The following is a 24,374-nucleotide window of genomic DNA, read 5'->3' as shown; positions in this document are numbered from 1 at the left end:
AGACAGGCACTCGGTCGATAAATGCCGTCAAACAGAAATGTCAAACACATAGTGAGGTGAAGGGGCGATTTTTAGTAGAGTTGATATCACAAATCGATTTTAATGCCACAATAAAATTATGCATAGTTTTAAATATTAATCGTTCCTCAAACATTGTTCAAAAATGCACTAGTATATTACTGCTATATTACTCTAGTCGCGCTGAAAGGAATACTATGTTAACGACTGTAGCGCCCTCATTTATTTTCATGATTTAATAGACAAGATGTAGAGAACAGGATTCTCTGTCTACGCCCTAATACCATAAAATCCCGAATGACATTGATGACATTTTATTACTGCAATGACACTAACTGCCGCTGTCACTCTCCTGTCACTGACTGACAGTTCAGTTTTGTTCGGACGGCTCGTAGGTCGCTAGTTTTTGTCTTTTAATTCTTTTGGTTGAATAGAAACAACACGAGGAATTGTATAGAAGAAATGACGTATCCAAGTTTTAGCGTTTGAATCATCATGATAAGTTGGTGTTACAATAGTTTTCTTTAGTTTGAATTTCGGAGTCGCCGGCAAAACCCGTGTTTCGATTACTACCTGCAAACTAAATAATTGTAACGCGACGTGCTTTGCTCCCCGTAATCGAGAGCATTCAAAATGAACCTGGGCCATGCAGTAGTTTTATTTAATGCTATATTCATTGCATTAGTGAATAGTGCAGTTATTGTGGACGATGGTGATGTAGATCAACAAGGACTTTATAGTAAGTCTGATCATGTTGACATATTAACGAATCGTAATTTTGAAAGGAAAATTTATGGGCAGAATCATGCAATTGTGGCTCAATTTTACAATAGCTATTGTGGACACTGTCGAGCTTTTGCTCCCAGATTTAAAACTATGGCGTCTGAAATGCTAAATTGGAGAAATATTATAAGGCTGGCTGTAATTGACTGTTCTGTGGAAGAAAACAATGAAATTTGTAGACAGTTTGAAGTAATGGCTTACCCATCGTTACGCTATTTGCATGAGAATTATGTCAAAGCAAATGGTAATGTTGGTGATAAGATACAGTTAACTGACACACTTGAAAAACTTAAGGCTCAAATAGTCACTAGAATGCAAAATGATCAAACCATTGGAAACTTAAAGTTTGCACCTTCATTGGGTATTGAATCTTTCAAAGACTATGCATCTGCTGTTAAGGATGTGCCTGCAAACATTCAATATACATTCCTTGTATTGGAAGCTCATAATTCTACATTAGGATCAGAGCTGGCTTTAGACCTAAATGATTACCCTAATGTTAAAGTAAAGAGAGTGCATGAAGCTAGTGAAATTGCTGAGCTGGCGAACATCAAACAATTTCCTGGACTTGTAGCTGTTAGCTCTACTTTGGAGTCTACTACTCTTGTCCCTAAAGACTATAGTAAAGGGGGGCTGCTGAAAGCAATTAATTCTTTCTTAAAATCTAAAAACTATGCTTTCCCTGTGCATGATCATGGTAGTCAAGAAATAGTTACTAATGACCACTCCAATGAAAAACCTGTGACTCTTAATACTGATCTTGTATATTATAGTGACTTGGAGAAAACCATTAAAACAAGTTTACATACTGAAATTACAAGATTTAAAAACTTGTCTGGCGAGCCTCTGCAAGCACTCTTAGACTATCTAGATGTTCTCATAGTCTCATTTCCTTTTAGAGCAAATCTTAAAGAGTATATCACAGAATTGCGTACTACTCTCGCATCAAAGAGTAGTTGGGATGGTGGTGAAGTGTATGCAGTAGTTAAAAGTTTAGAGACAACACATGCACCTGTATATATAACCAATTTAGAATATGTGAGGTGTAAGGGTAGCCAGCCTAAATTCCGTGGTTACACTTGTGGCCTCTGGACACTATTTCACACTCTGACTGTAAATGCTGCTCAAAAACCTGGTACAGAAAGTCCAAAAGTTTTAAAAGCTATGCATGGTTATGTGAAGAACTTTTTTGGCTGCACAGAATGTGCTGGACATTTCCAAGCTATGGCAGCAAGAAATAGAATATTTGATGTGAAGGAAAATGACAAAGCTGTACTTTGGCTATGGATAGCACATAATGAAGTAAATCTTAGGTTAGCAGGAGATACCACTGAAGACCCCGAGCATCCAAAAATCCAGTTTCCTAGTGTTGCTAGGTGTCCTGAATGCCGACTAGCCAGAGGTGCTTGGAATCTACCAGCTGTATACCAGTACCTCCAAAATGTTTACGGTGCCTCAAGCATCCAATCCATGCGACGTGCCAGGTCATCTGCAGCACCTTCGGTACCATTCTCCAATTTGGACATCGGAATGCTAAGTCTCCTGTACTTATTATCTTTCATTATTCTTATTTTAGTTATTAAATATTTTCTCTCTAAACGTTACAAAAAAAGGTTTTACAAACATGGACGGGGTAAAGTATAACACTACTTTTAAAGTAACAGATTTAATGGTAATCATATTTTGTCTGTTTGCTGGTTATTTATTATTTTGTTTGCCTTATAGGTCTGTGCATTTCAATATCATAATTACAGATTTTTTATGTGGAACCAATTATTTCTCTGTCTTGGGAAAAAACTTTAGTAAAGCTTTTAATTAATAATGGTTTTTCAAAGTAATTTATTTGATTTGTATTATTGCATGTGGGATGTGTCGCTAGACATTGGTCTTTGGTAATGAAATTACCTATGATTATAGTATATTTTATGTTTTTAATTTCATTGGTTATTTCATATCGTATTATACTTTATGAACATAGGCTTGCTAAAATGCTAGCTTGAAACTTTATTCAGTTGGATAATGTACAATTATTTAGCTATTTGCTTAAGTTAGTTGTATAATGTTGTGCAATAATACTTTAAAACCACTATTACATCAAAACATTGCAATTGCGAATTACTATTATAATAAAAGAGGTAATTGGTTCCATTTCACACGATATCTTAATAATGGGTTCCTTGTTATAATACTCATTACAAAGCTTTTTTAAGTTCATGGGTAGTTTTTCACTTTTTTATGCTGCTATAGAGAGGGCTGGAAATAATAAAAAAAATTACAGTTAAATAGTTACCTACCAAGATAGACACTAACTGCTGTACTTTGAGACATTTAATAGTTACTTAACCCAGTTCTTAGCAATTGTTTTCGATACAAAAACGTTACTAAGGAATAGTTTAAGCAATAATTAAACGTCACTGGGTGCGGCAGTAAAAGTAGAAATTATGAGATGGTTGAATATTATTTTCATATATGCCTATGTTTTTTCTTTTAATTCCAGCTCTCAGCATGTTACATGTTTTATTCTTTACTAGATATCTATTTCAAAAAGTTGCTCTAAGATTTATTGCTGTTATTTTATCTGTTGTTAAACAAAGCATTTTTTATGAAATGAAAAACTGCTTTGACATCTTAATAGATAAATATTATATGCAATCAGTTATTGCTGTCTAAATATTCCAATGCCTCAACTGATGAGGCAGTGCTGAAAATGCGAATGACAGTATACATATATAATTTATAATTATTTATTTACCATTCCTTTCACATTTTTTTCATTTTGCATAATATGCATTCATTTTGCAAATGCTATTATTAAATAGTTAAATTGTGGACCACAAATATTTTATGATCTCTTCACAATGAAATCTTGAAATAAATTCCGATTTTATATTGAAGTTCTACCAGGATTAGAACACACATATTATGTTGAATGGGCAATCAATTAATGAAATAACTGTGTTCTGTGCAAAATTTAAGAAACAGACATCATGTTCAAGGTTGATACAAAAACCAATAATATGTGGATATTTATAGACCCGTAGTAGAATTGATTATGTTATGAAAGAGAATAGGGGGCTCCAATTTTACACAAATGTCCCTTCTATATGACGCAATTACTAGTTCTTTATTCAGTCTTAGTTATTGTCGGTTTAATAAACTTTTAAAGTTACCATTAACAATTTAGTTACAATATATTTAGCTAACTATGACATGTTACTATTGCTAGCGTTTATCTCTTCCATTATTAGGCTTTTAATTCGTAGATATTTATCTAACTTGACAAATTTTTCATAGTTATGATTTTATTTTGGTGCTAAAACTCCATATTGAACAGTGCCAACTGTTTTTTTTTTAATATAATAGTATTCTGGTAATTTATAATGGGGCAAAACATGTTTGATTTATTAAACATTGTTGTTATTAACATAGTTTCGGTTAATTCGATCTCATAGTAGGTCATATTTAATCCAATTTCTGTAAAACAGATACTGCCAATAAAGAATTAATTTTCTAACAATAATAGAATATTCCATAAGGTGCTAAAACGTAATATTGTTTTAAATAGGATTCTTACATAAAATTAGTTTATATATTTAGTCATTTTGGCCCTTAGTACCGAAGGTTTATTATACGAAGTACCTGTAGGTAGGTAGTTAAATGAACATACTAATAATATACTAATAAATGATTCCATTATATTTATAAGATATTAAATAATAAATTATTTACTTGTAAAAATATGTAGCTATGTAAGAACTGCCTTATTAGCTTTTCAGTTAATTAGGCTTAGTATAATTAGTATTTTGGAAGTAGATTATCTACGTAAATGAAATATAATATTTATTAGGATAAATCAGATATAATTATGCGTATAAAGAAACATGACAAGTGTGAAATTCAAAACTTAGATAATAGTTAAATATAAACGGAATCAGTAGTCGGCAGTGCTCATGATAATTGTAGGTATTGTTCGCCAAGACGTGTGCACGATAAAGAAACAAATAAATTAACGGACTATTGTTTTACTTTCTGAATAACTATTCGTACCGGTCTACAGTACAGTAACTATAGCAATGTTCAAAACATTTGCCAGCCACTGTCATCAACAGAGACTCTATAGACATAATATTAATCTAATACGATTTACACCTACGCGTTTAGCAATAAGTATGTAATAGTTATTAGATATAATTATTGATAAAAAAGCCGGTGATTACAAAACTGACAGAGAAAATAACAATATTCGTCCAGAAATACAATGTCCGTGCCTTGCAGTCTTACGATCATTTTCAGTATCAAAATCTCACACATTAGTTAAATTATCGGCATACTCCACAAAAATATAAGAAGTCGTCAATACAACTTTATTAGTCACAAATATTTTATACAAGTTCATAGTACTTAGTTCGAGTTTATTTTATGTTTAACGAGATCGGAACCAGAGGACATTTGACGCCCTGATTGGCCGGCTCGAATGAACCAACCATTCAGAGCCGAACCGGCTCTTGTTTCCAATTCGTTAAAAGTAAAACGAACTCGTACTAACGGTACATTGTAGGTTACTTTTGGAGAGATGACAGATTTAAATTTCTGTAGATTCGGATTTATATTAGGATAGCTTTTTTACAATTAAACGCGATAAAAGATCATGATTATAGTAATGATCGTAGGTAAACTATAAATTCATAGAAACAATAGTTTTATGAATTCGTATATATGTATATATAATGAGTAACTAATTAATTAAGTCGTAGATACAAGTGCCTATGATTATGTAAGATTACTTGTCATAATATTATTATATCTATAGCAAAGGCTTCGGTCAATATAAAATCGTATGATACAAAGTTATACATATCAAATGCTATATGATCTGCCAAGATACCGGTAGTCCGGATAATGTAATACATATTTATACTTTTTAGATGAATGTGTAAAGAGTTATTTAATACTTATTATGTTTATTATATTTACTTAGCTTAGCTTATATATTTAATAAATAGCTAAGCAATTTTGTGTATTATTTCGCGTTAAGTAAAGTAGGTTTTTTAATGCTTTATGTATTTGTAATTGGCGGTTTTCATGGGTATTGGAATAGAAACACAATAGTAGATAATCAACAATAAAATCTTTACTTCATTTAATAATTTACTTTCTGCAATTTAAAAACGTATGTAATGTAGTAGGAACTTAGAGATATATGTATATATCTATGCGAATACATTCCTGTAGGCTTTTGTGTAAGCAGACGTGCAGTTTACAATCTTAACTAGTTACTAATTAATTTCCCTTCATCATGATTATAATACTATTCTTATCCAAACAAACAATAAATACACAATGGGATGATCGCATTTTTGTGAGTACAGAGGAATAAGAATTCAAAGTATTTTCTTACTGAGTTTCCACCTTTCTTATGATAAATATCAAAACATCTAGTCTTGAACGTACGCTGCTTCGTTAATCTCATATCAATATTGTGGTTGAAAAATAAGAAGCAGTAGTACTTGTGTATGTAGTGGATTCACCGTTCACTTCGCTACAATACAGATAAGATAAAATCTTACAGCGCACTTCAATACCTGGATCTAAGTAATTCAAAGATCTCGGTACTGATACGACGAACGTTATTAGGTATACTAATTTTTAAAGTCTGAACCCATGAGCACTGCCCAATTTCAATAATTAAGTCTTAATTTACCGTTCAAATCAGTTACCCAATAAAAAAGAAAATCGCGAAATAATCCATAAAAAATAGTTTCCATATCAATACTTAACGCCAATAATATTGTTTGAAAACATAACTGTATCAGTTTTCATTTACAGCGAAGTTATAAACTTAGCCAAATACACGGAAAAAGTAGAAGTATGGATGCCTGAGTTGTTTTGATTACTTACCAATTGTTTGAAAAATGTATTGATGAATAATATTTTTACATCCATACAGTACGTTTCATCGCAACTGAGTGGAAAATGGACTCTGGGTTAAGGTCAGTAGGTTATCTGTACTTAGTTATTTTTGTGGTGGTGGATGGGTGGTCTTAATGTATTAAGATGGTGAATGTTTCATTTATTTGGCTTCGTAGGCGTGTAACAGTAGCGAAATAATGTCAAACAATTTTATTGCAAATTACCTAAACGTCTCACTAAGTCCCTACTAATTATTAAAGTTTTAGTGTTTGTGTACCGAGTAGTTAAACTGTACCTAATCATTTATTATGGCAAATGTGTTAATGTACTATGTACCTGTATAGTCTAGTGCTAGTGCTTTAAGCGATTTCATCAGAGATATACAAAATATCAATAATAATTACTGCCTAATTATATCAATGCTGTTTCATAGTATGTGATCAGTGCCGTATGAATAGCTGCAATACGATAAGTCATCGTAATCTGTTTAGAAAACATAGTTAATTGAAGTTCCTACGTCCAATGGACTATGTTTAATAGGTAGAGTACAAAATATAATTCCATTTAGAAACTTAAATACCTTGCTTAAATAGCTATAAACTGTCTGAGTTATAATAGCGGTTAATATTTTACGGTCGTCATTGGTTAATGTTGCATTTACATTCAGCCGCACGTAATATTGTCAAAGTATAATACAATAAGTTTATTATCAAAATAAAACGTGGTACAGGGTTCTCTTACAATGTTAAACGTTACTTTTCAAAGGACGTTTTAAGACGATCAATAAAGTTATATAACTAGATATGTATAAGTATATAAATTCATATTTAAAATAGGCTTCAAATCATTTACCTGTTATCAGGACAAATTGTCATTTATAATGAGTCCAAATTCGATATGTTTACTTGTAGGCTATCCAAGGCTCCATCAGGCGTCTTCCAATTCCATCATAAAACAGCTCAATGGTACCATAATATAGTATGGTCACCTAATATTCATGTAACTACTAAGTTTCGTGATGATACAACAATTACAAGTACGAGTAATTCAGATTCCTTGATTTTATTACATAGTTCGGTACATGTGGACCTGCTTAAAGCGTGGTAAAACATTGAAATGTAGAAACGTTCAATAATTATGTTTGCTTTGTAATGTGAAATTACTACAGTAACTTTTATGTTTTCACTACGCACAAACGCGAATATTGGACAGCGTTTTTTCCGGATACCTATAAAGAGAGAATGGTCACAACAATAACATAACTGTCTAACAAATCTGTAAGCTATTTCATATTATTTTTATTATGTGCTGGAATCTAATTTGCATGATTATATTAGTTCTTCGAAACTAGTTTTCTTTATCAGTCTCTAAACTGTACACATGATTGAGAGATTTAACTAATTCGTCATAAGCTAGCAGATTAATATTTATCAGTGTCGCGATTATGACCTAAAGACTTAATTAATATTTATGGTTAATATTATGCTGCTAATATCAATATCAATGACGTCACCCAATTATATAACAGGAGAAATAATTATTTAGAAATTGGTAGTTTGTGAAAATCATGTTGCATAATACAAGATTTACCGCTTGTCTCGTGAATTTTATATGCTCGTTGCCTTCAAAGTATAAGTAGGTACTAACCTATTGCAAAGTATTGTTGAGTCGATTAGGAAGTAGTCAGTTTGTGCCGAGACAGGAAACGTTTAGGAGGATAGGCTGAGCGATAGCGCACCCGTTCTGTTGTTGTCGGTATTTATTTTTGTCTGCAACGTTTTGTAATAATGGCTGCCTTTTTTCTATTATGCGGTTGTGTAATTTGTTCTAGATTTTTAGAAGGCACTAGAAACTACCTACGATTTGCTGTAATTTTAGTGGATACTTGAAAATTCGCCCAGTTTCAATCATTTTGCAGCGTCACGTTTCCTTTAAAATATCTCAGATTCTCAATTTATTTTCTTTTTATATTTTGGTACAGTTGTTTTAACCGCATGTATATTTCTTTCCTTTTGAATTCGTTGAGACTACCTACGTCTTTTTTTTCTCTTCTCATATTTGGAATAGCAGACCTATATTATATATTTTTTTTATAATTAATTTAAATTTAAATTATATCACTTAAGTTGGTCTCACTAAAGTAAGTAATCAGGTTCAGGGTACTTTCTTTTTAAAATTATGTCGCACTAATCAGAGGCACCAGCACTGAATTTAATCGTCTGAAGACGTAAGGTGGACTGTAAATAGTTAATAAGCACGCTTCACGCTTTCCTCGCTACATAATTATTTATGACACTAGGAAAGGGTATAATACACATAAGAACTTATTTTTAATTGGCAAAAAATCTTCGTATCTTACTCACACTTGCGGTTTGCCGGATATCTAGTTAGTTAAGTTGTCAATATTAAAATATTTATATTTTATTAGTCATTGTCTAAATGAATGGATATTCCAATAGAATTAAATACACTCAGACGGAGTACGAGCCGTGTCTATATTTTAAAGCAGAAACCAAACTGTATGCCTGTAACATGCTTCTTAATAATTGGGGTATCTTGTGCTGTTGTAGTTTTTTGTATATGTCTAATATGTCTAGGTACTCCACTCTTACTAGCGGAGAGCGGTCTGTATTTCCCAAATGTTTATTGTACTGGAGACATTGACTACAGATAACTTTTTATTTGTTTACAGGTACATGACAGCATGATAGTTTGACGTTTCGAGAAACCCATCGCTTCCATTTTTATACTCGAGTCCTGCCGTACCTAAACATGATGCTAGTTCTAAGCTAGAAATATTGTTAGTTGATTTTTAGACGACTTTACATTTTATAAAATCTCGTAATTGGTTTAGAAGTTAAACATAAGATTGGTATGTTTTGACAAAATCAAGTGCTTAGTTTCGGAAAAAATGGTACACCCAAAGAGACTGCACTGTTCCAATACAGTAGAAACTGCCATTATATATGTTGTCAATTATAATAATAATATGTTATTAACCTTATGTCATTCATGCACATTTAATTGTTCGTTAATTCGCTCTACCATTGTTCATTTTCCCGAAACTAACGCTTGATTAGAGTTGGAAATGTCACGAAGCATAATTTATAGATTAAAATTTCAAAGTTGACGGAAACATTGTTACGGATCACTTGAATAAATACTGTGTAGTTGACATAAGCTTTGTAGGTGTGCGATGAAATGAAATAAATAGACGAGAGGGAACCTGTGCCTCATACAATTCTAAATAGCAAATAGAATAATCGAAACAACCAACTAGGTATATGTACTGCAATAAAATCTCAAGCTAATAAATAGTCAGATACATTTAAAATATTTTTTTAAGATTTGTAATTGTTTAATTAGTTTATGACCTGGTCAAAGATATATTCAACGAATATTGGGTCCTAATGTATTTAGATGACTCTGATTGAGAAATAAATATAATTAATTTCATTGTTATTTTTATTAAAATGTGTTTTTAATTTTAAGCTCTGAAATCCCCATTAAGAAATAAGAATATCTAATGAACATTTTCATTTAGGCATTTAGTTACAAAGCCATAAATTAGAGGAAATACTAATTTTCCTCTTACAAAACAATTTTAAATTGAATTCAACATGATCATTCATTTATTTCTTTTACTTGTTTGTTACATTTTTAAATATTAAATTAAAAAGAAAAAAATAAATAAAACATTTAAAAATATAAAAAGCAGTAGCCCACCAGTAACGGGATAAATCCAAGCTACCGGTGGTCAGGGCTCAAGAGAGAGGAATTTCCGGACAATACGCGCCGTGTCCAGAAGTACTGCCTTCTGCATCAGGCTCTTGATCCAACCATCTAACATTAGCCTACTCAGGTGTTGGTCGAGGCTTTTGGCTATAAGGCCATTGGCAGATACGACTATCGGCACAATGATTGCTGAATCTACATCCCACATGTCGACAACCTCATGAGCTAAATCAAGATATTTACTGGCTTTATCTTTTTCAGCTTTCACAAGATTCTCGTCATGTGGGATTGTTATATCAATTATCATTGTGCGACGGCTTGGTCGATCTATCACCACAATGTCAGGTTTGTTAGCAACAATTGTCCTGTCTGTGATGATAGTTCGATCCCAATACAGTGTGACATCTCCATTTTCAAGAACTGGGTCAGGCAGATACTTATAATACGGCACTTCAGATTCAACAAGTTTGTATTTTAAAGTAAGTTGTTGATGAACAATCCTGGCTACAAGATTGTGTCTGTGCAAGTACTCTCCGTTAGCTAAATGAGAACAACCCGAAATTATATGTCGAATGGATTCCCCTGGGCGATGACATGCCCGACAAATGTCAGCCGTTCCATCCTTTATAATATACTTTCGGTAGTTGTTCGTCAACATAACTTCGTCCATAATTGCACAGACAAAACCTTCCGTTTCTCCAAATAAGTTACCAAAACGTAGCCAGGATACGGACGCTAAGAAATCTGTATCTGGCCCATGTAGGGCCCGATAGTAGCGTCCGTGCAACTCCTTACTTTGCCATACATTCTTGCGATCCTTAGTGCTTAGTATTATAGGTTCTCTCCAGTCCTTATTAGCCAAGGAGAGCGGAGTAAGTCCTTTGTCCACTGAGACAACATCTACGAATTTATAACCACCTCCATTTTGAAAAAAGAAACTATATTACAACCTATCCTCTATGCTATAATAACCAAGCTTAAACGTGGTATTACATTGAATTATCATTAGTAATTATTATTGACAGCTACCTACTAAGTAGGTAATATACATACCCACATAGGTAGGTACCTACTTTGGCGTAGGTGTTAATGACACAACTTGCACCTGTTTTAATTAGTTAGGTGCTAATTTACCATAATGTTATAAGTCCCATGTAATATTATGTTATGCTAATTAATTTCATTTACCTACCTCGAAATAGCAGCCCGATTTAGCTCAGCACATTTCCTGTAAACTTACCATTGTTAAGTCTCATAAAAAGAAATTATTTACCTATGATAATGCAATACAAAAGAGTGATGTGATGGGTAGATATGGTTGGTATCAGTGCAATCCTATGCAAATGACTTGTCTCTCTAATGATTCATCTCTTAGTCTAGCCTGACAAAGTATAAAAACTGGTAATAAATACATTTGTAGCTATGCACTATCATCAACTTGAAATCCTAATCCACACATGCTGTTTCTCATTATGTTTTAACCTATTTAACTTCAACTAGCTTCCTATAACACCCATGTACCTACCTTCAGCTACCACTTTAACCGCCAATTTGTTGGGTACCTAACTTTCTTACATTACAACACTTTTCTATATCAATATAGGTCCCGAGTACTTACATACAATTCTTAGTACAATAGTAGTATAAGAATTAGCAAAAATCTGAAACCGAAAATAATATTGTATTGTATTTATCTCGACCCGGGTATCGAAACCCCTTACTTGGCAATAATATAAGGGAACATTTGACCGACAGCAGTCCATCAGTTATCTAAGCTATGAACCTACTAACCGAAATAGGTATACACGAACACTAGTTTGCGAGTCAGATAATAATCTAGGTACGCACATAATGTACTACGTACATAGTTACTACTAGCTTCCGCCCGCGACTCCGTCCGCGCGGATGTCGGTCTCGCGTGGAAGTTTTATTTCTCCATTTTGAGTAACTCTGACAATGACATCTTATAAATATCTATTGGACCCAAATACGGCGAGGCCCATAATAATTAAGGAGATCCCTCTATTGAGCTACTGCTGTTGAGCTCGCGTTCTGTAGAATAAAACTGAAAAATAAAGCTTTTTTTTCCAGGATAAAAAGTATCCAATTTTATGCCCAGGATAATAAGGTATACCTAGTTTCATAGAAATCGAAACGTTAGTTTTCACGTAATGCCTGAACATAAAGACAGACAAAAAAAAATTATCACATATTTGGGTTTGGTATCTTAACAACCCCTGCTATTTATTCTTTCAATATTTTTGTATAGAATTGACCCTTCTACAGATTTATTATAATATGTGAATTAATGAATGAATGTGTTATAAACGTAAGAGTACCAAATATAATTAGAAAGCTCCGAACTGCTAAGCTATCGGGAGTTATATGTTATTGTGAGTCAACCATAAGAGATAGACATTCGTCGTGGAATATTTTTTAATTTTAAGGAGAACATTTCCGTCATACATTATTTCTGTGTAGCTTTAACCGATTGACTGCACACGCGACAAAGCAAAAAATGTAGTAAGTTCTCCTGTTTTCCCAAGCATTTCCCACAATATTGATCGTAGCGTGATGAAACCGCATACTATACCTGCCCAGGACTATGAAGAACAATTATACCAAGTTTCATTGAAATTGTCCAGTGCTATAAAGCACATACAGACAGAACAGACAAACAGACAGACAGACAAAAATTTTTCTGATTACATTTTTGGCGTTCAGACATCGACATAACTAATAACCCGCTGCTATTTATTTTGGAAATATATTTTCAATGTACAGACATTGCACTTTTCTACAGATTTTATTATAATAGTTACTAGCTTTGAATATGCAACTGAGTTATTTCACATGTCAATTTACGGTTGGTATTGGTGCTTAGAGACCAAAGTATAGGGGGCTATGTGTATACTCTAATGACTTATTTTACATGTTTAAACCTACCTAAGTACTTATATTGCCCTATATTCGTAGTGACTCACGATTCTTAGGAGATAACAAAAAATTATTCAAGCCTATATCACGTCAAGGTTCAATTGTGCATGTATGTTTTAACCTGTTTAACTTCAACTAGCTTCCTAAACACCCATGTTGTTCAGCTACCACTTTTTAATCACCAAAATACTTGTTCGCCAGACCGAACCCTGAGCGGAATATTTGTTAATACATCACACTTTTCTATATCAATATAGATCCCGAGTACTTACATACAATTCTTAGTAGTACAATAGTAGTATAAGTTTAGCAAAAATCTGAAACCGAAAATAATATTGTATTGTATTTATCTCGACCCGGGTATCGAAACCCGGTTGCTTGGCAATTGTAAGGGAACCTTTGACCAACGGCAGTCCATCAGTTATCTATGCTATGAACCTACTTCGGAAATAGGTATATACCTACTAACACTAGTTTGCGAGTCAGATAATAATCTAGGTACGCACATAATGTACTACGTACATAGTTACTATTTACATTTGCTTTGTGGCCATATGCCACTGGTTAATATCAATGTCAAAATTTATTAATTAAATTGGACTTTTACAAACAATGTTTTTATTTAGTTTGGAAAATATGAAATATTATTACTTCACTTGAATTTAACTTGTTTAAAGAGATCAACCTTTATATGACGTTGGTAAAAGCGCAAAGTAAACTGACTCCCGATTTGTTGAAGGCAATTTATTGCATCTCTGAAAATTAAAAATATGTTTTGTTGATATGTAAAGCCAAGGAAAAAAGCCACGATAAAATAAAGTGGAAGAAGTCGGGTGTCTGTGTACATTAGTTTTGGCCAGCCATGTGGCCAAAGATGGAGAAATTCATAATTTTGTCTCCATTAGTGGCCACCTTCTAATAACCGCTCTTCAGAAACATATGGCGACAAAATAACTTTAGTTTCACTTAGAAATATATTCTTCATGTAGTATTAACATAAACATCGCAATAAGCAAAGATCGAAAAAATAAAATACCAAATCGCTCAGACCGAACGCCTGAGCGGAATTTTGTTAAGATTTTAACATTTCATTCAACTAAAAAGAATGACGTGTTAGCATGCGTAGTGAAGTTTGACATAGAACAGATGCCAACGTATCAGTGTCTCCAATATTCAACACGTTAAGATACTGTACATCAGAGTTTCATGATAATAGCTAGTACAAGTGTACCTACATAGCCATTTACTTTATTATACTCTTAAGTATTTACTTAGTATATCATTATCATCATCTAACCTCTAGCTAGAAGTCTATACAAAAATTTTTGTTAATGCTTACTCTCAGTAAAATTCAAACAATATACTTCGGTACAAAGTATGTATAACCAATTTCAAAATAAAAGTAAGCCCATGTGAGTTGCAGTTGAAAATATTCCATCATCATAATAGAAGCATCGGTGTGCATTCACACAATTGTATCGTCACGCGGCGAGTACAGATGTTACCAATCACACACCCACTTGATTGGAGCACAATGTAATAATACTTACGGAGGCGGACGACGTCATTCAGTATTCTAGACTAGATGCAAAGATAAAGAATGACTAAACAAACCTGTACTAGGAATTCTAATTCTAATTTAAAATTCCTTGTTGCTGTGTAGTGGGATGTTAACGGCATAAATAAAAAACAATGTTTGTATACATTTTTTAATGAATATACATTAATAAAAACCACGTCAATACACATACATACATGTTAAAAATGTGAGCCACACAGAACGTAATTAATAAATTGTGCCGTACTCGCGTCCGAATTCTCACACGCAACCATGTTTTGTGATGTAATTTTGTGACGCTAATTCAGTCACCTTAAAGGCGTTGCATAGTGACAGAAACACTATTAATAGCTCTATGAATTTTAGTTCTTGTTTGAGACTTTCGAGTGCGAGCACTTCCATTTTAGACACAAAATTTTATGACTTCATATGACACGAAGCATTGTGCTTAGCCAGCTAAATTATACTTTAGGTACACACTTATGCAAATGAAAGCGACTTTATTTATGCAAACTAGAATCAAAACGGCATCAATTTTGGACGCAATCGAAATTCGTGGTTGCGCAATGCAATAAGTAGCGCAACATGATAAAAGAAAGTTGTGACTTGACGTTTACATAATGTTCCAAGCCAAACGAGTGCAAAACCTAAAGACTGCTTCTTTCCTCAAACATAAATAATAATACAAATTGAAATCACAATTGGTACCACCTATAAAATAGTGGTGAAAATATATTAATTATTATGTACTTAAAATAATTACATGTTCCGTTTCAAAAATCGGTGAAAACAAATTCATTACATCCAAAATAATAATCTAAGTTAGTTGTGCTGATATAAATTTATTACAAATTACAAAATATTCTATTCAAAAGTGTTTACAAAAGAAAAATGCTCTTACCGTTCCTCTTAATACTAAATAAACTTTGTTATAAAATATAAAATTAACCTTGAAATAATCTAGTATGGCACTCAAAGCCAAGACGGTGGTTGACGTTAAAAATTCGTAAATTACTTATAACCATTATTAATATCAAATATGTAAGTAAAAAATTACATATAAGACAATGTCGACAGAGGTAAGAGAATATCCATCACAACTAGTGATCTGAGTGTGACACAGGTACACTAGTAACTAAATCTTTCTGAAAATATATTACAAAAATGGAAAGTTTAAAGGAAAACACTGCAATCTTATTCGTAACTAAGAAAAAGAGATTCAGCATCGCCTCACACATTACATACACAAGTCAAAACGGGAAGGCAGATACATTATTTTATGCTGTATCAAACTGGTTAATCTTATACAATGATTTTAAAATTGAAGCTATTAAAACCGAACGTACATTTTTCATTTTATTAATGAGTAAATACGAAAGAACTATAATCTTATCATAGCTCTAAATATATAGAAGGTTACAAGGTAGAAACTAAATAATAGATCAAACAGTATGTACACGCAAATATAACAATTTAACATTATGGATCAGAAAAATTGACTAGTTATACCGAAACGGATAATAAACGGATTGATTTTAAATATTAACTTTCATACAAATAAGTGAAAAACTACCTACGTAGGCAGTAAACGTTTTTAGAAAAGGACATCAATAATGTCTACGAACGATGTTAATTATTACAATAACTATAGAATTTCTAAACTGCACTTTTTGAACACCAAATATTTCCATATACCCTAACGACAGTTTAGCTAATTAAAAAAATATAGGTATCATTTTTGTATAACAGTCATTTTTGTATCTTTCTACCTTCAGAATATAAGTAGGCGTTTTGGTCATAAATTGTTATTTTTTGTTTACGTTAATTTTCTTGTTTAGTATGCCTACTAAAACGGAATTAAAATATATCTTATTCCGGTGAGTTGTGCTATATTGTCACGTATCTACTTCAAGACATATCAATATTTTATTAATATTTAGATATCCATAAATAGATGACAAACATTGTAACGCCCGACTGTGCACAGTAAAGTACGCGCCGCGACTTCGTGCATCAGACCTATGATGGTAATCACTTCATCACTGCTTGTATGGTGTTGACTCATAATGACATAAATGCACATATTAAATAAATAGAAAACGGATTGCCAGTTTAAGGCAACTGTGCAAAAATTGGATACAAAAAAACTAAGACCATGACTTATCGCTATCGGATAAGCACAAAAGTCAGTTATGACGTAAAACCACAGTTACAGTAAACAATGAATAATAATGTGAGTGGCCGACTGGCGGCTTAGTGCAACGTACTGTGTGTGTTTCACATTTTGATTAATCCGTGAAAAAATAACAATATCCGACCAATCTAGCACCCAACTCCCACTCCATACACCCGTTATTGCTCAGAATTCGAACTTCATACTCTTCATAGTATAAAGCCGCGGCCAGCTTCAATTAACTCTTCAAAATAATAATATTACCATATATAAATAATGAACTTTATCACACCTAGTTGCAATATTCGAGAGATTTAGGATTGATCTATTTTTCAGACTTCTCAATTCAATTGTACTTTTGTGACTGCACAGTTGTGTGATACACAAATTGTTGTTTCGGGTCTTGGTGTCATATGTATGTGCAATTGTACGTATGTAAACGCACCCACGATAATTTAAAAAAGAAACTATAAATATGTTGTATAGAGCTGTATGGAGTAGGCAGATAGGTACTCTACATTGACAATAATCCTTTCCTCCTAAGAAAGTTAAAAATCTTGACCACAGTACAACAAATCTTAGTATGAAAGTTAAATATGATTTAATAATTTTGCTTTGGTATATTTTTAGGAGAATATTCCAAAAGTGGCACTTAGGTCGAATAAAAATAATCGCTTATATATTATCTTCTTATTATATTATCATAAGTAGTTAAATAAAAATAAACGCAGGTAGGTAGGTATAATTATGTAGCAAGCAGCTTTTAAAGTGCGCGAACACCCTGTAAAAAAATTAGATATATTAATATTACATTTTTAATTACAATAACAAGGAAAAGGTCAACAGAGTGACATATTCGTTGAGTTCATATTGGCATACGTTGTCTACTCCTCAAACTTCATCATACTATGGTAAACATTACGACTTGTGGCGAATATAGGTAATTAATTAAACGTGGTTTGTTTATACAAAGGCCTGCGCTCGGCTTTTCTCAGTTTTATAACACCTACTTTTTATCGTCTTCACAAAGCATTTCGAATTTCTGCAATTATGCGATAAGCGTAGTTAAAATAATTAATCACTCTATGAGGGCTAGCTAATTCTGAAATTAAGATTAAATTTCCCGATACGAAAATTTTAAAATTACAGTTTATATTAACTTTTAATAGGTATTGTATTAGTGTTAACTAATTGCTAGGCGATGTCGGTCGACATCTAGCCACAAGCTACGACAGAATACAATATTTTTATATGATTTATTTACCATAGAAATAAAAGCAGTTCTATTTTTCACGGTCCGTTACATATCCAAAGTTAATAACGTGTCGACATGGAACAGAAGCTGTGAAATTTTGCTTTACTATTCGATTATATCACGTGTCGCGCCCTTTCTGTTATCTTTGTAGCTAGACAGAAAAACAACAGTAGTAAAATTAGCACTAGTATTGTAAGTACTAAAACAATTTTAACAAAAAAAACCGACTTCAAAAAATAAATATTGTCAATATCAGCCAACTAAGATAGGTTTCTTATTTACCTATTATCACAACAAAACATTACAATTTTACACCAGTTGTAAGTAGGTACTTAACCACCACTCCGCCCGTGCCGTGCTAGTTGTTGGCGTTTCCTAGGCTGACACCGACTCCAAAAATAACAATAATTGTACCTACTTACATTATAATGTGTGTGATGAGTTAGTAAAGTTAGTTGATCTATTAAGTTGTTGAAAAATACGCAATTATTTCTTTTACTTTTTAGTGCATATTAATTTGTTTTGGAATATTTATTTTTTGAAGTCGGTTTTTTTTTGTTAAAATTGTTTTTTATTTCTTGATTTTTAGTGAATAACTTATTTGAGTATGGGTCGACCTATTAAACGCGCTGCTCATACGAGACAGCGCCGTTTAAATGAATAATATTAATATCTATCCATACTGACGCATAATTATATTATTTTCAAATGTATATTAACCTGATACCCTTACTTATGATCTGCTGAGCCGACAGCTAACAGTAACCTGTTCATAAGGTTCATACATAGTCAGTTGTCAAACACACAAACAGATTAGATACCCACATAGGTATACAGTCATGTAACTCAGACAGCACATCAAGCTACCCCTCATTCTATACCAGATATGCTACTATCTGTCCTGAAGTTTATGGTTACTGAGAAAGATAAGCTAGTATGCATCACTTCAACGTAAACGCAGAGCTCATTCTGCTTATTTTTAAGGAATTCCCTGGATTATCTTCCACATTTATGGTCAGACTTTTAAAACAATTATATGGAACCACACTGACATTGTACTCTTTCAAACACAAAAAGAATTTCTCAAATCGGACTATAACTGCCAGAGATATGCATTTGTCAAACACAAACAGATTAGGTACCTACATACACATGTAAATCAGACAGCACATCAAGCTACCCATCATTCTATACCAGATATGCTACTATCTGTTCCGAATTTTATGGTTACTCAGAAAGATAAGCTAATATACATCACTTAAACTCAAACGCAGAGCACATTCTGTTCATTTTTGAGGAGTTCCCTGGATTATCTTCCACATTTATGGTCAGACTTTAAAAAAAATATATGGGACCACACTGACATCGTACTCTTTCAAACACAAAAAGAATTTCTCAAATCGGTCTATAACTGCCGGAGATATCGATTAACATACATAAAAAAAAAAAAAAAAAATACGGTCGAATTGAGAACCTCCTCCATTTTTTGAAGTCGGTTAAAAGTAATCTTGAATTAAAATTAACGAAACATTAGGTATGTTTTGTTGGTTTAATTTAGTGTTTTGTTCACAAAATGAATTATTTATAAGATAACTAAGACTATAGACGATACTTGTTTTGATCCAACATAGTGTTTGTTTTCGCACTGAACATGTATTTTCAAAAAGATTACGCACAATACGCTCTTTGTCGAGCTCACCTTTTCTTTTACATTGAAGTAGCAAAATTTTAATTAAAATGACGCAAAAGATATAGACTAAACAAAGGAACCTCATTGATCGAAATAAAAAACAATACAATTAGTTCCGCGCGAACTGTTCACTTTATCAAGACAAATCCATTTCCATAATTTACAAACGATCAAAACGTTATTGATCAGCTGTGTAAACAGAGGAAATTTTATAACAAATCGTCCTTTTCAGTGTTTAATCAAGTTGAAATATTGCTAATTCGAGTTGCGAATTTTAACAAATACCTAGAATTAAAGCCACATTCATACTTACCTCAGCTGTGGACAAGATTATGAATATCATATGAAGATAGGTGTTAGTGAAATTAGAAAAGAAACGTACAATTATTTACACTTAGTTACAAATTACAATACGTACATTTAAAGCGAGGTCAGACGTCACTGTAACTAGTTACATACGCTGAAAGCTGCGTGAAGGATACATTATAGATACTTTACCTTGTATGAGCATTAAGTAGATGTCTAGTACAAGTTCGGCAGTTATCGCTGCTTTCTCGCAGAGTCGCCGCGGGCGGTCGGCGTCGGTAACGTTGGCGGTTCCACGACAGCCTGCTCGGCGGCCACATCGACAACGACACGTTAGTCAAGCAAAGCGTTAGATACCAGCAGACAGTGTTAATTGTACCGTGTCATTACACTATCAATTCATTCTCATCATACATTAATGAAATTACTAGTTACTATCATATCAACGCAAATTTAAAACGTCTTTAACTTCATATTTAATTTAACATACACGTGTAAAATTCGCTGTTTAATTGTCTTCAATGTATTCGTGTAATTATTTTGAATATGATACCTGATTACCTACCTAAGTAGGTACTTAGGTACCTACATTATCAAAGAAAACAGATATGAGTATTGGGATTTTACATGTTTGTATTGTCGATTACTTTATGTGCGATTATTTGTTTAATATTGGCACTCGACTATCTAAATGTTTTGTAATAAAATTATTTAATTGTAGAGTTAGTATCAAATTATCAATGGAGACAATTAAAAATCGATTTTTATTGCCTATGTACGTGATTCCCTAGTTCCTTCCGAGAACCCACCCGCTTCTCTTACAAAAGGGTATGTGTTCCAAACCTACAAACTGCAAGTACCGATGTGACTTTTTCCGAGTTATATGTATTTTTACCGACTTCACAAAAAGGAGGAGGTACTATGTTCGGCTGTTTGTATGTTTTTTTTTTTTTTTTTGTATGTTTGTTCATCGAATACTCCGTCAATTGTCGACGAATTTTCAAAATTCTTTTTTTGTTCGAAAGTAGATAGTTCTGAGGTGGTCCCATTGTCACCAAGTTAGGATCTGATGATGGGATCTTAGAGAAATCGAGGGAACTCCTCAAATATTATAGGGAACTATACAGTGATTTTGGTATATTCATCTAGAATTGAAGCATTTACAGTCAAAAAGTAACCTTTGAAGAGGTGGAACTGATGAAGAAGACCAGAAATGGCCAATGGAACTTCATACTCACATAGAAATCACAATAAAGTTAATTAATACTCCGTCAATTGTCGACGGATTATCAAAATTATTTTTTGTTCGAAAGTAGATAGTTCTGAGGTGGTCCCATTGTCACCAGGTTAGGATCTGATGATGGGATCTTAGAGAAATCGAGGGAACTCCTCAAATATTATAGGGAACTATACAGTGATTTTGGTATATTCATCTAGAATTGAAGCATTTACAGTCAAAAAGTAACCTTTGAAGAGGTGGAACTGATGAAGAAGACCAGAAATGGCCAATGGAACTTCACACTCACATAGAAATCACAATAAAGTTTATTAAGTGACTGTGACAATACAAATAAATAAAGTAGTTATTGAGATAGAGAACTTTAACCGACGCAATACTGAGTATCGCAACTAAAAAGTGTGAAATAAAATACTTTTTACAAAAAAATAAACCGACTTCACTAAAAAAGTTAAAAATAACTTTTATTTCGGAAGTCGGTGTAGCAAACAAATAATACTGAGAAACACCGACTTCCGAAATAAAAGTTATTTTTAACTTTTTTAGTGAAGTCGGTTTATTTTTTTGTAAAAAGTATTTTTTAAGATTATTTCGACATCACAGACCAACGGTCAAGTGACCCGATAGTGAGGAAACCCGGTTTATAACTTCTAATTATAAGTTTTAAATCGCAAACCCGCATTGAACAAGCATAGGGATTTATGCTCAATTCTCTGGGCAAGAAGAGGCATTCAACAGTCGCCACTTAGACTGTTGATGTTAATAACCTTCATAGATGCTGATAATGACCAGTGAGGTAGGAATCCCACGCTCTTAAAAAAATATTTATTATTGTGATAGTCTTTATCATCTGGGTTTTTTGTCTTTGTTTTCTTACAAGGAAAATATGTAATGAAATCACAATATGTTTCTTTTAGCTGTTAACTATGCAATTATAATTATCGTCGAGTTATATTTTGTTATATATTTTGTTTTTAGTGTGGCCTTGACCTGTATTTCAAGTCAACCTATCTATCGGTAGATAGTACCCACATATGAAAGTTTGTTATACTTTGATTTTTTGATCGATTATTAAACAGACTGTGTTTTTTCCTTTGTTATTTTAGTAACTTGCTGTGCATGATACATTTTGTGTGCCCAATATGATCCTATAAACTGTATTAAATAAAAATCACGTAAATTAATGGAGAAAAGCTCTATTACTTTTGAGTTATAAAGGTGCAGTAGACTGCGCGACGTCGCCGCATCTGCGCATGCTGCTCATGATGAAGAGTCCCTCTGTGACTCGAAACTAGTAAAGCTTTTTTACATTAATTTACGCCAGAAAACGTGATGTTTAGTTAATTTAGTATGTCTCACGATAGTTATTATAACAATGTATTGAATAACTCATTGCGAATTTTCACCAACGTCTCTAAAATTTTAAGTCATAATATATTGACGATATCAATTATGTAACGAACGCTGAGATGGTCTACATAGCTTTGTATTGATAACACAAACTCGAATCTTTAGTTAAATGACCAAATATTATGTCAGTCGTAATATAAACTAAAACATCATGTTTATTAACATGCAAATTGAGATCTATCTAGTTTCTTCGCGATTTTACCTTATATCTTATACTGGATTGAACTTGTGTCGATTCGAGATTAGAAGTTATGTTTATTAGAATATAGTTTCTTAGTTTTTATTATACGAAATGTACTACCCGTGATAATCTATCGTTTCACCTTAATGTAAGCATTCGATTCACTTACATTAAATTAAATAAATTTCTATAAGGAAAACGTAAGTTAAATAACTTTGTTTATAACGTCTTATTTCGAGATTGTCACTAGTTAATGACATTAATAGGTACGTAGTATGTATGAGATAAAATGTCAAAGATTATTCTAGATCATGTTTAATTATGAAATGTCATAGGTGATCTGATAGCCAAGTTCGCCTCAAAATATGACCTGCGTATAGTTTATCACAATATCAAATTGCGCTCGGTTTTACAAAAACTAAAATTAACGCGTTTATTTGTGCTATTAGAATCGTATAAGGAAAATTATTTTAAGGACCAAAAACCAAAGTTCAGAGCCAAAAGTAAACCTATACTTTGATGGTTATAGTTGGTTTTTTTGAACGAGCATAAATCTGGAATTACTGGTTCGATTGGAATAATTATTATTGTATTGGATAGTGCATTTATTGAAAAAGGCTATAGGCTATAAAACAGCAAACTTCGAGCTTTAGGAGCAGGGTAGAGCGAGTGAAACTGCGCGGGAGTAACTAGTATTAAATACAAATAATATAAATTACGACTCGATAACATAACTCAACATTGACTGAAAGAAATATTTTATTCTTTACACCTTCTTTTAACTAATTGTTAATAAACAATGGACCTAGATGTATGTGTGTGTGTTACGAGAACAAATGAACAGCGAACAGACAATATAATTATAATAATATACGTGAGAGGAAACTATCTGTCTGATAAAAATAGCTTCTTTACTGTTTATGAAACTTATTTCATGTCTTGTTGTTTCAGGTTCTTACTTATCTCACGTCGAGTATAAAGTGCAGCTAGAAAACTAGTTTATAGAATCGATTATATACTTATCTACGTAACTTCATAGCCTAATGACACGATACGAGAGAACGTAACATATTAACAATAGTTTAGTGTCACATAAAACATGAACCCTTATACCACATTGCAAATTTAATATTCATAACACAGAAGAACAGATAGTGTGCTGTGAATTACAAGAAAATTGT

The 24,374-nt window shown here is 32.7% G+C and overlaps 2 protein-coding genes across 6 annotated transcripts in view; one reads left to right on the top strand and one right to left on the bottom strand.

Moving 5' to 3' along the window:
- The first annotated feature begins 369 nt into the window (after positions 1-369).
- On the top strand, positions 370-24,273 carry LOC118265187 (sulfhydryl oxidase 1). 4 transcript variants are annotated; one of them, XM_050704449.1, is made up of 3 exons: positions 370-2,345; positions 6,749-6,791; positions 9,404-10,164. In XM_050704449.1, the coding sequence occupies exons 1-2, from the start codon at positions 652-654 to the stop codon at positions 6,765-6,767; spliced, it is 1,713 nt and encodes a 570-aa protein (XP_050560406.1). In that variant the 5' UTR covers positions 370-651; the 3' UTR covers positions 6,768-6,791; positions 9,404-10,164. The 4 variants fall into 4 exon arrangements, 3 of the variants coding, with proteins under 3 accessions (XP_050560406.1, XP_050560405.1, XP_035433867.1); XR_007707137.1 differs by having other exon boundaries at positions 370-6,791; XM_050704448.1 differs by lacking the exons at positions 6,749-6,791; positions 9,404-10,164 and adding an exon at positions 24,145-24,273.
- LOC118265191 (flotillin-1) overlaps positions 15,079-24,374 on the bottom strand; it is a 32,329-nt gene continuing 23,033 nt past the window's right edge. Inside the window, exons 10-11 of one of the 2 annotated variants that reach the window (XM_035577987.2) lie at positions 20,558-20,668; positions 15,079-17,895 (exon numbers count right to left, since the gene is read on the bottom strand). In XM_035577987.2, the coding sequence (XP_035433880.1) occupies positions 20,600-20,668 (69 nt within the window). In that variant the 3' untranslated portion in view covers positions 15,079-17,895; positions 20,558-20,599. The remainder of the gene's footprint in view (positions 17,896-20,557; positions 20,669-24,374) is intronic. The other variant, XM_035578002.2, reaches the window with a different exon arrangement.

Source organism: Spodoptera frugiperda, chromosome 25 (assembly GCF_023101765.2).
Source record: "Spodoptera frugiperda isolate SF20-4 chromosome 25, AGI-APGP_CSIRO_Sfru_2.0, whole genome shotgun sequence".
NCBI lineage: Eukaryota > Metazoa > Arthropoda > Insecta > Lepidoptera > Noctuidae > Spodoptera > Spodoptera frugiperda.
Note: the sequence above shows the minus strand (reverse complement) of the source record. Positions and strands in the feature narration are given on the sequence as shown.

What these genes read in the sequence shown, in the direction of transcription:
- LOC118265187 (XM_050704448.1), top strand. Translation starts at nt 652, where the DNA reads ATGAACCTGGGCCATGCAGTAGTTTTATTTAATGCTATATTCATTGCA. An exon ending in ATCGGAATGCTAAGTCTCCT is followed by an intron (nt 2,346 to 24,144) that starts GTACTTATTATC and finishes TTGTTGTTTCAG; the next exon opens with GTTCTTACTTATCTCACGTC.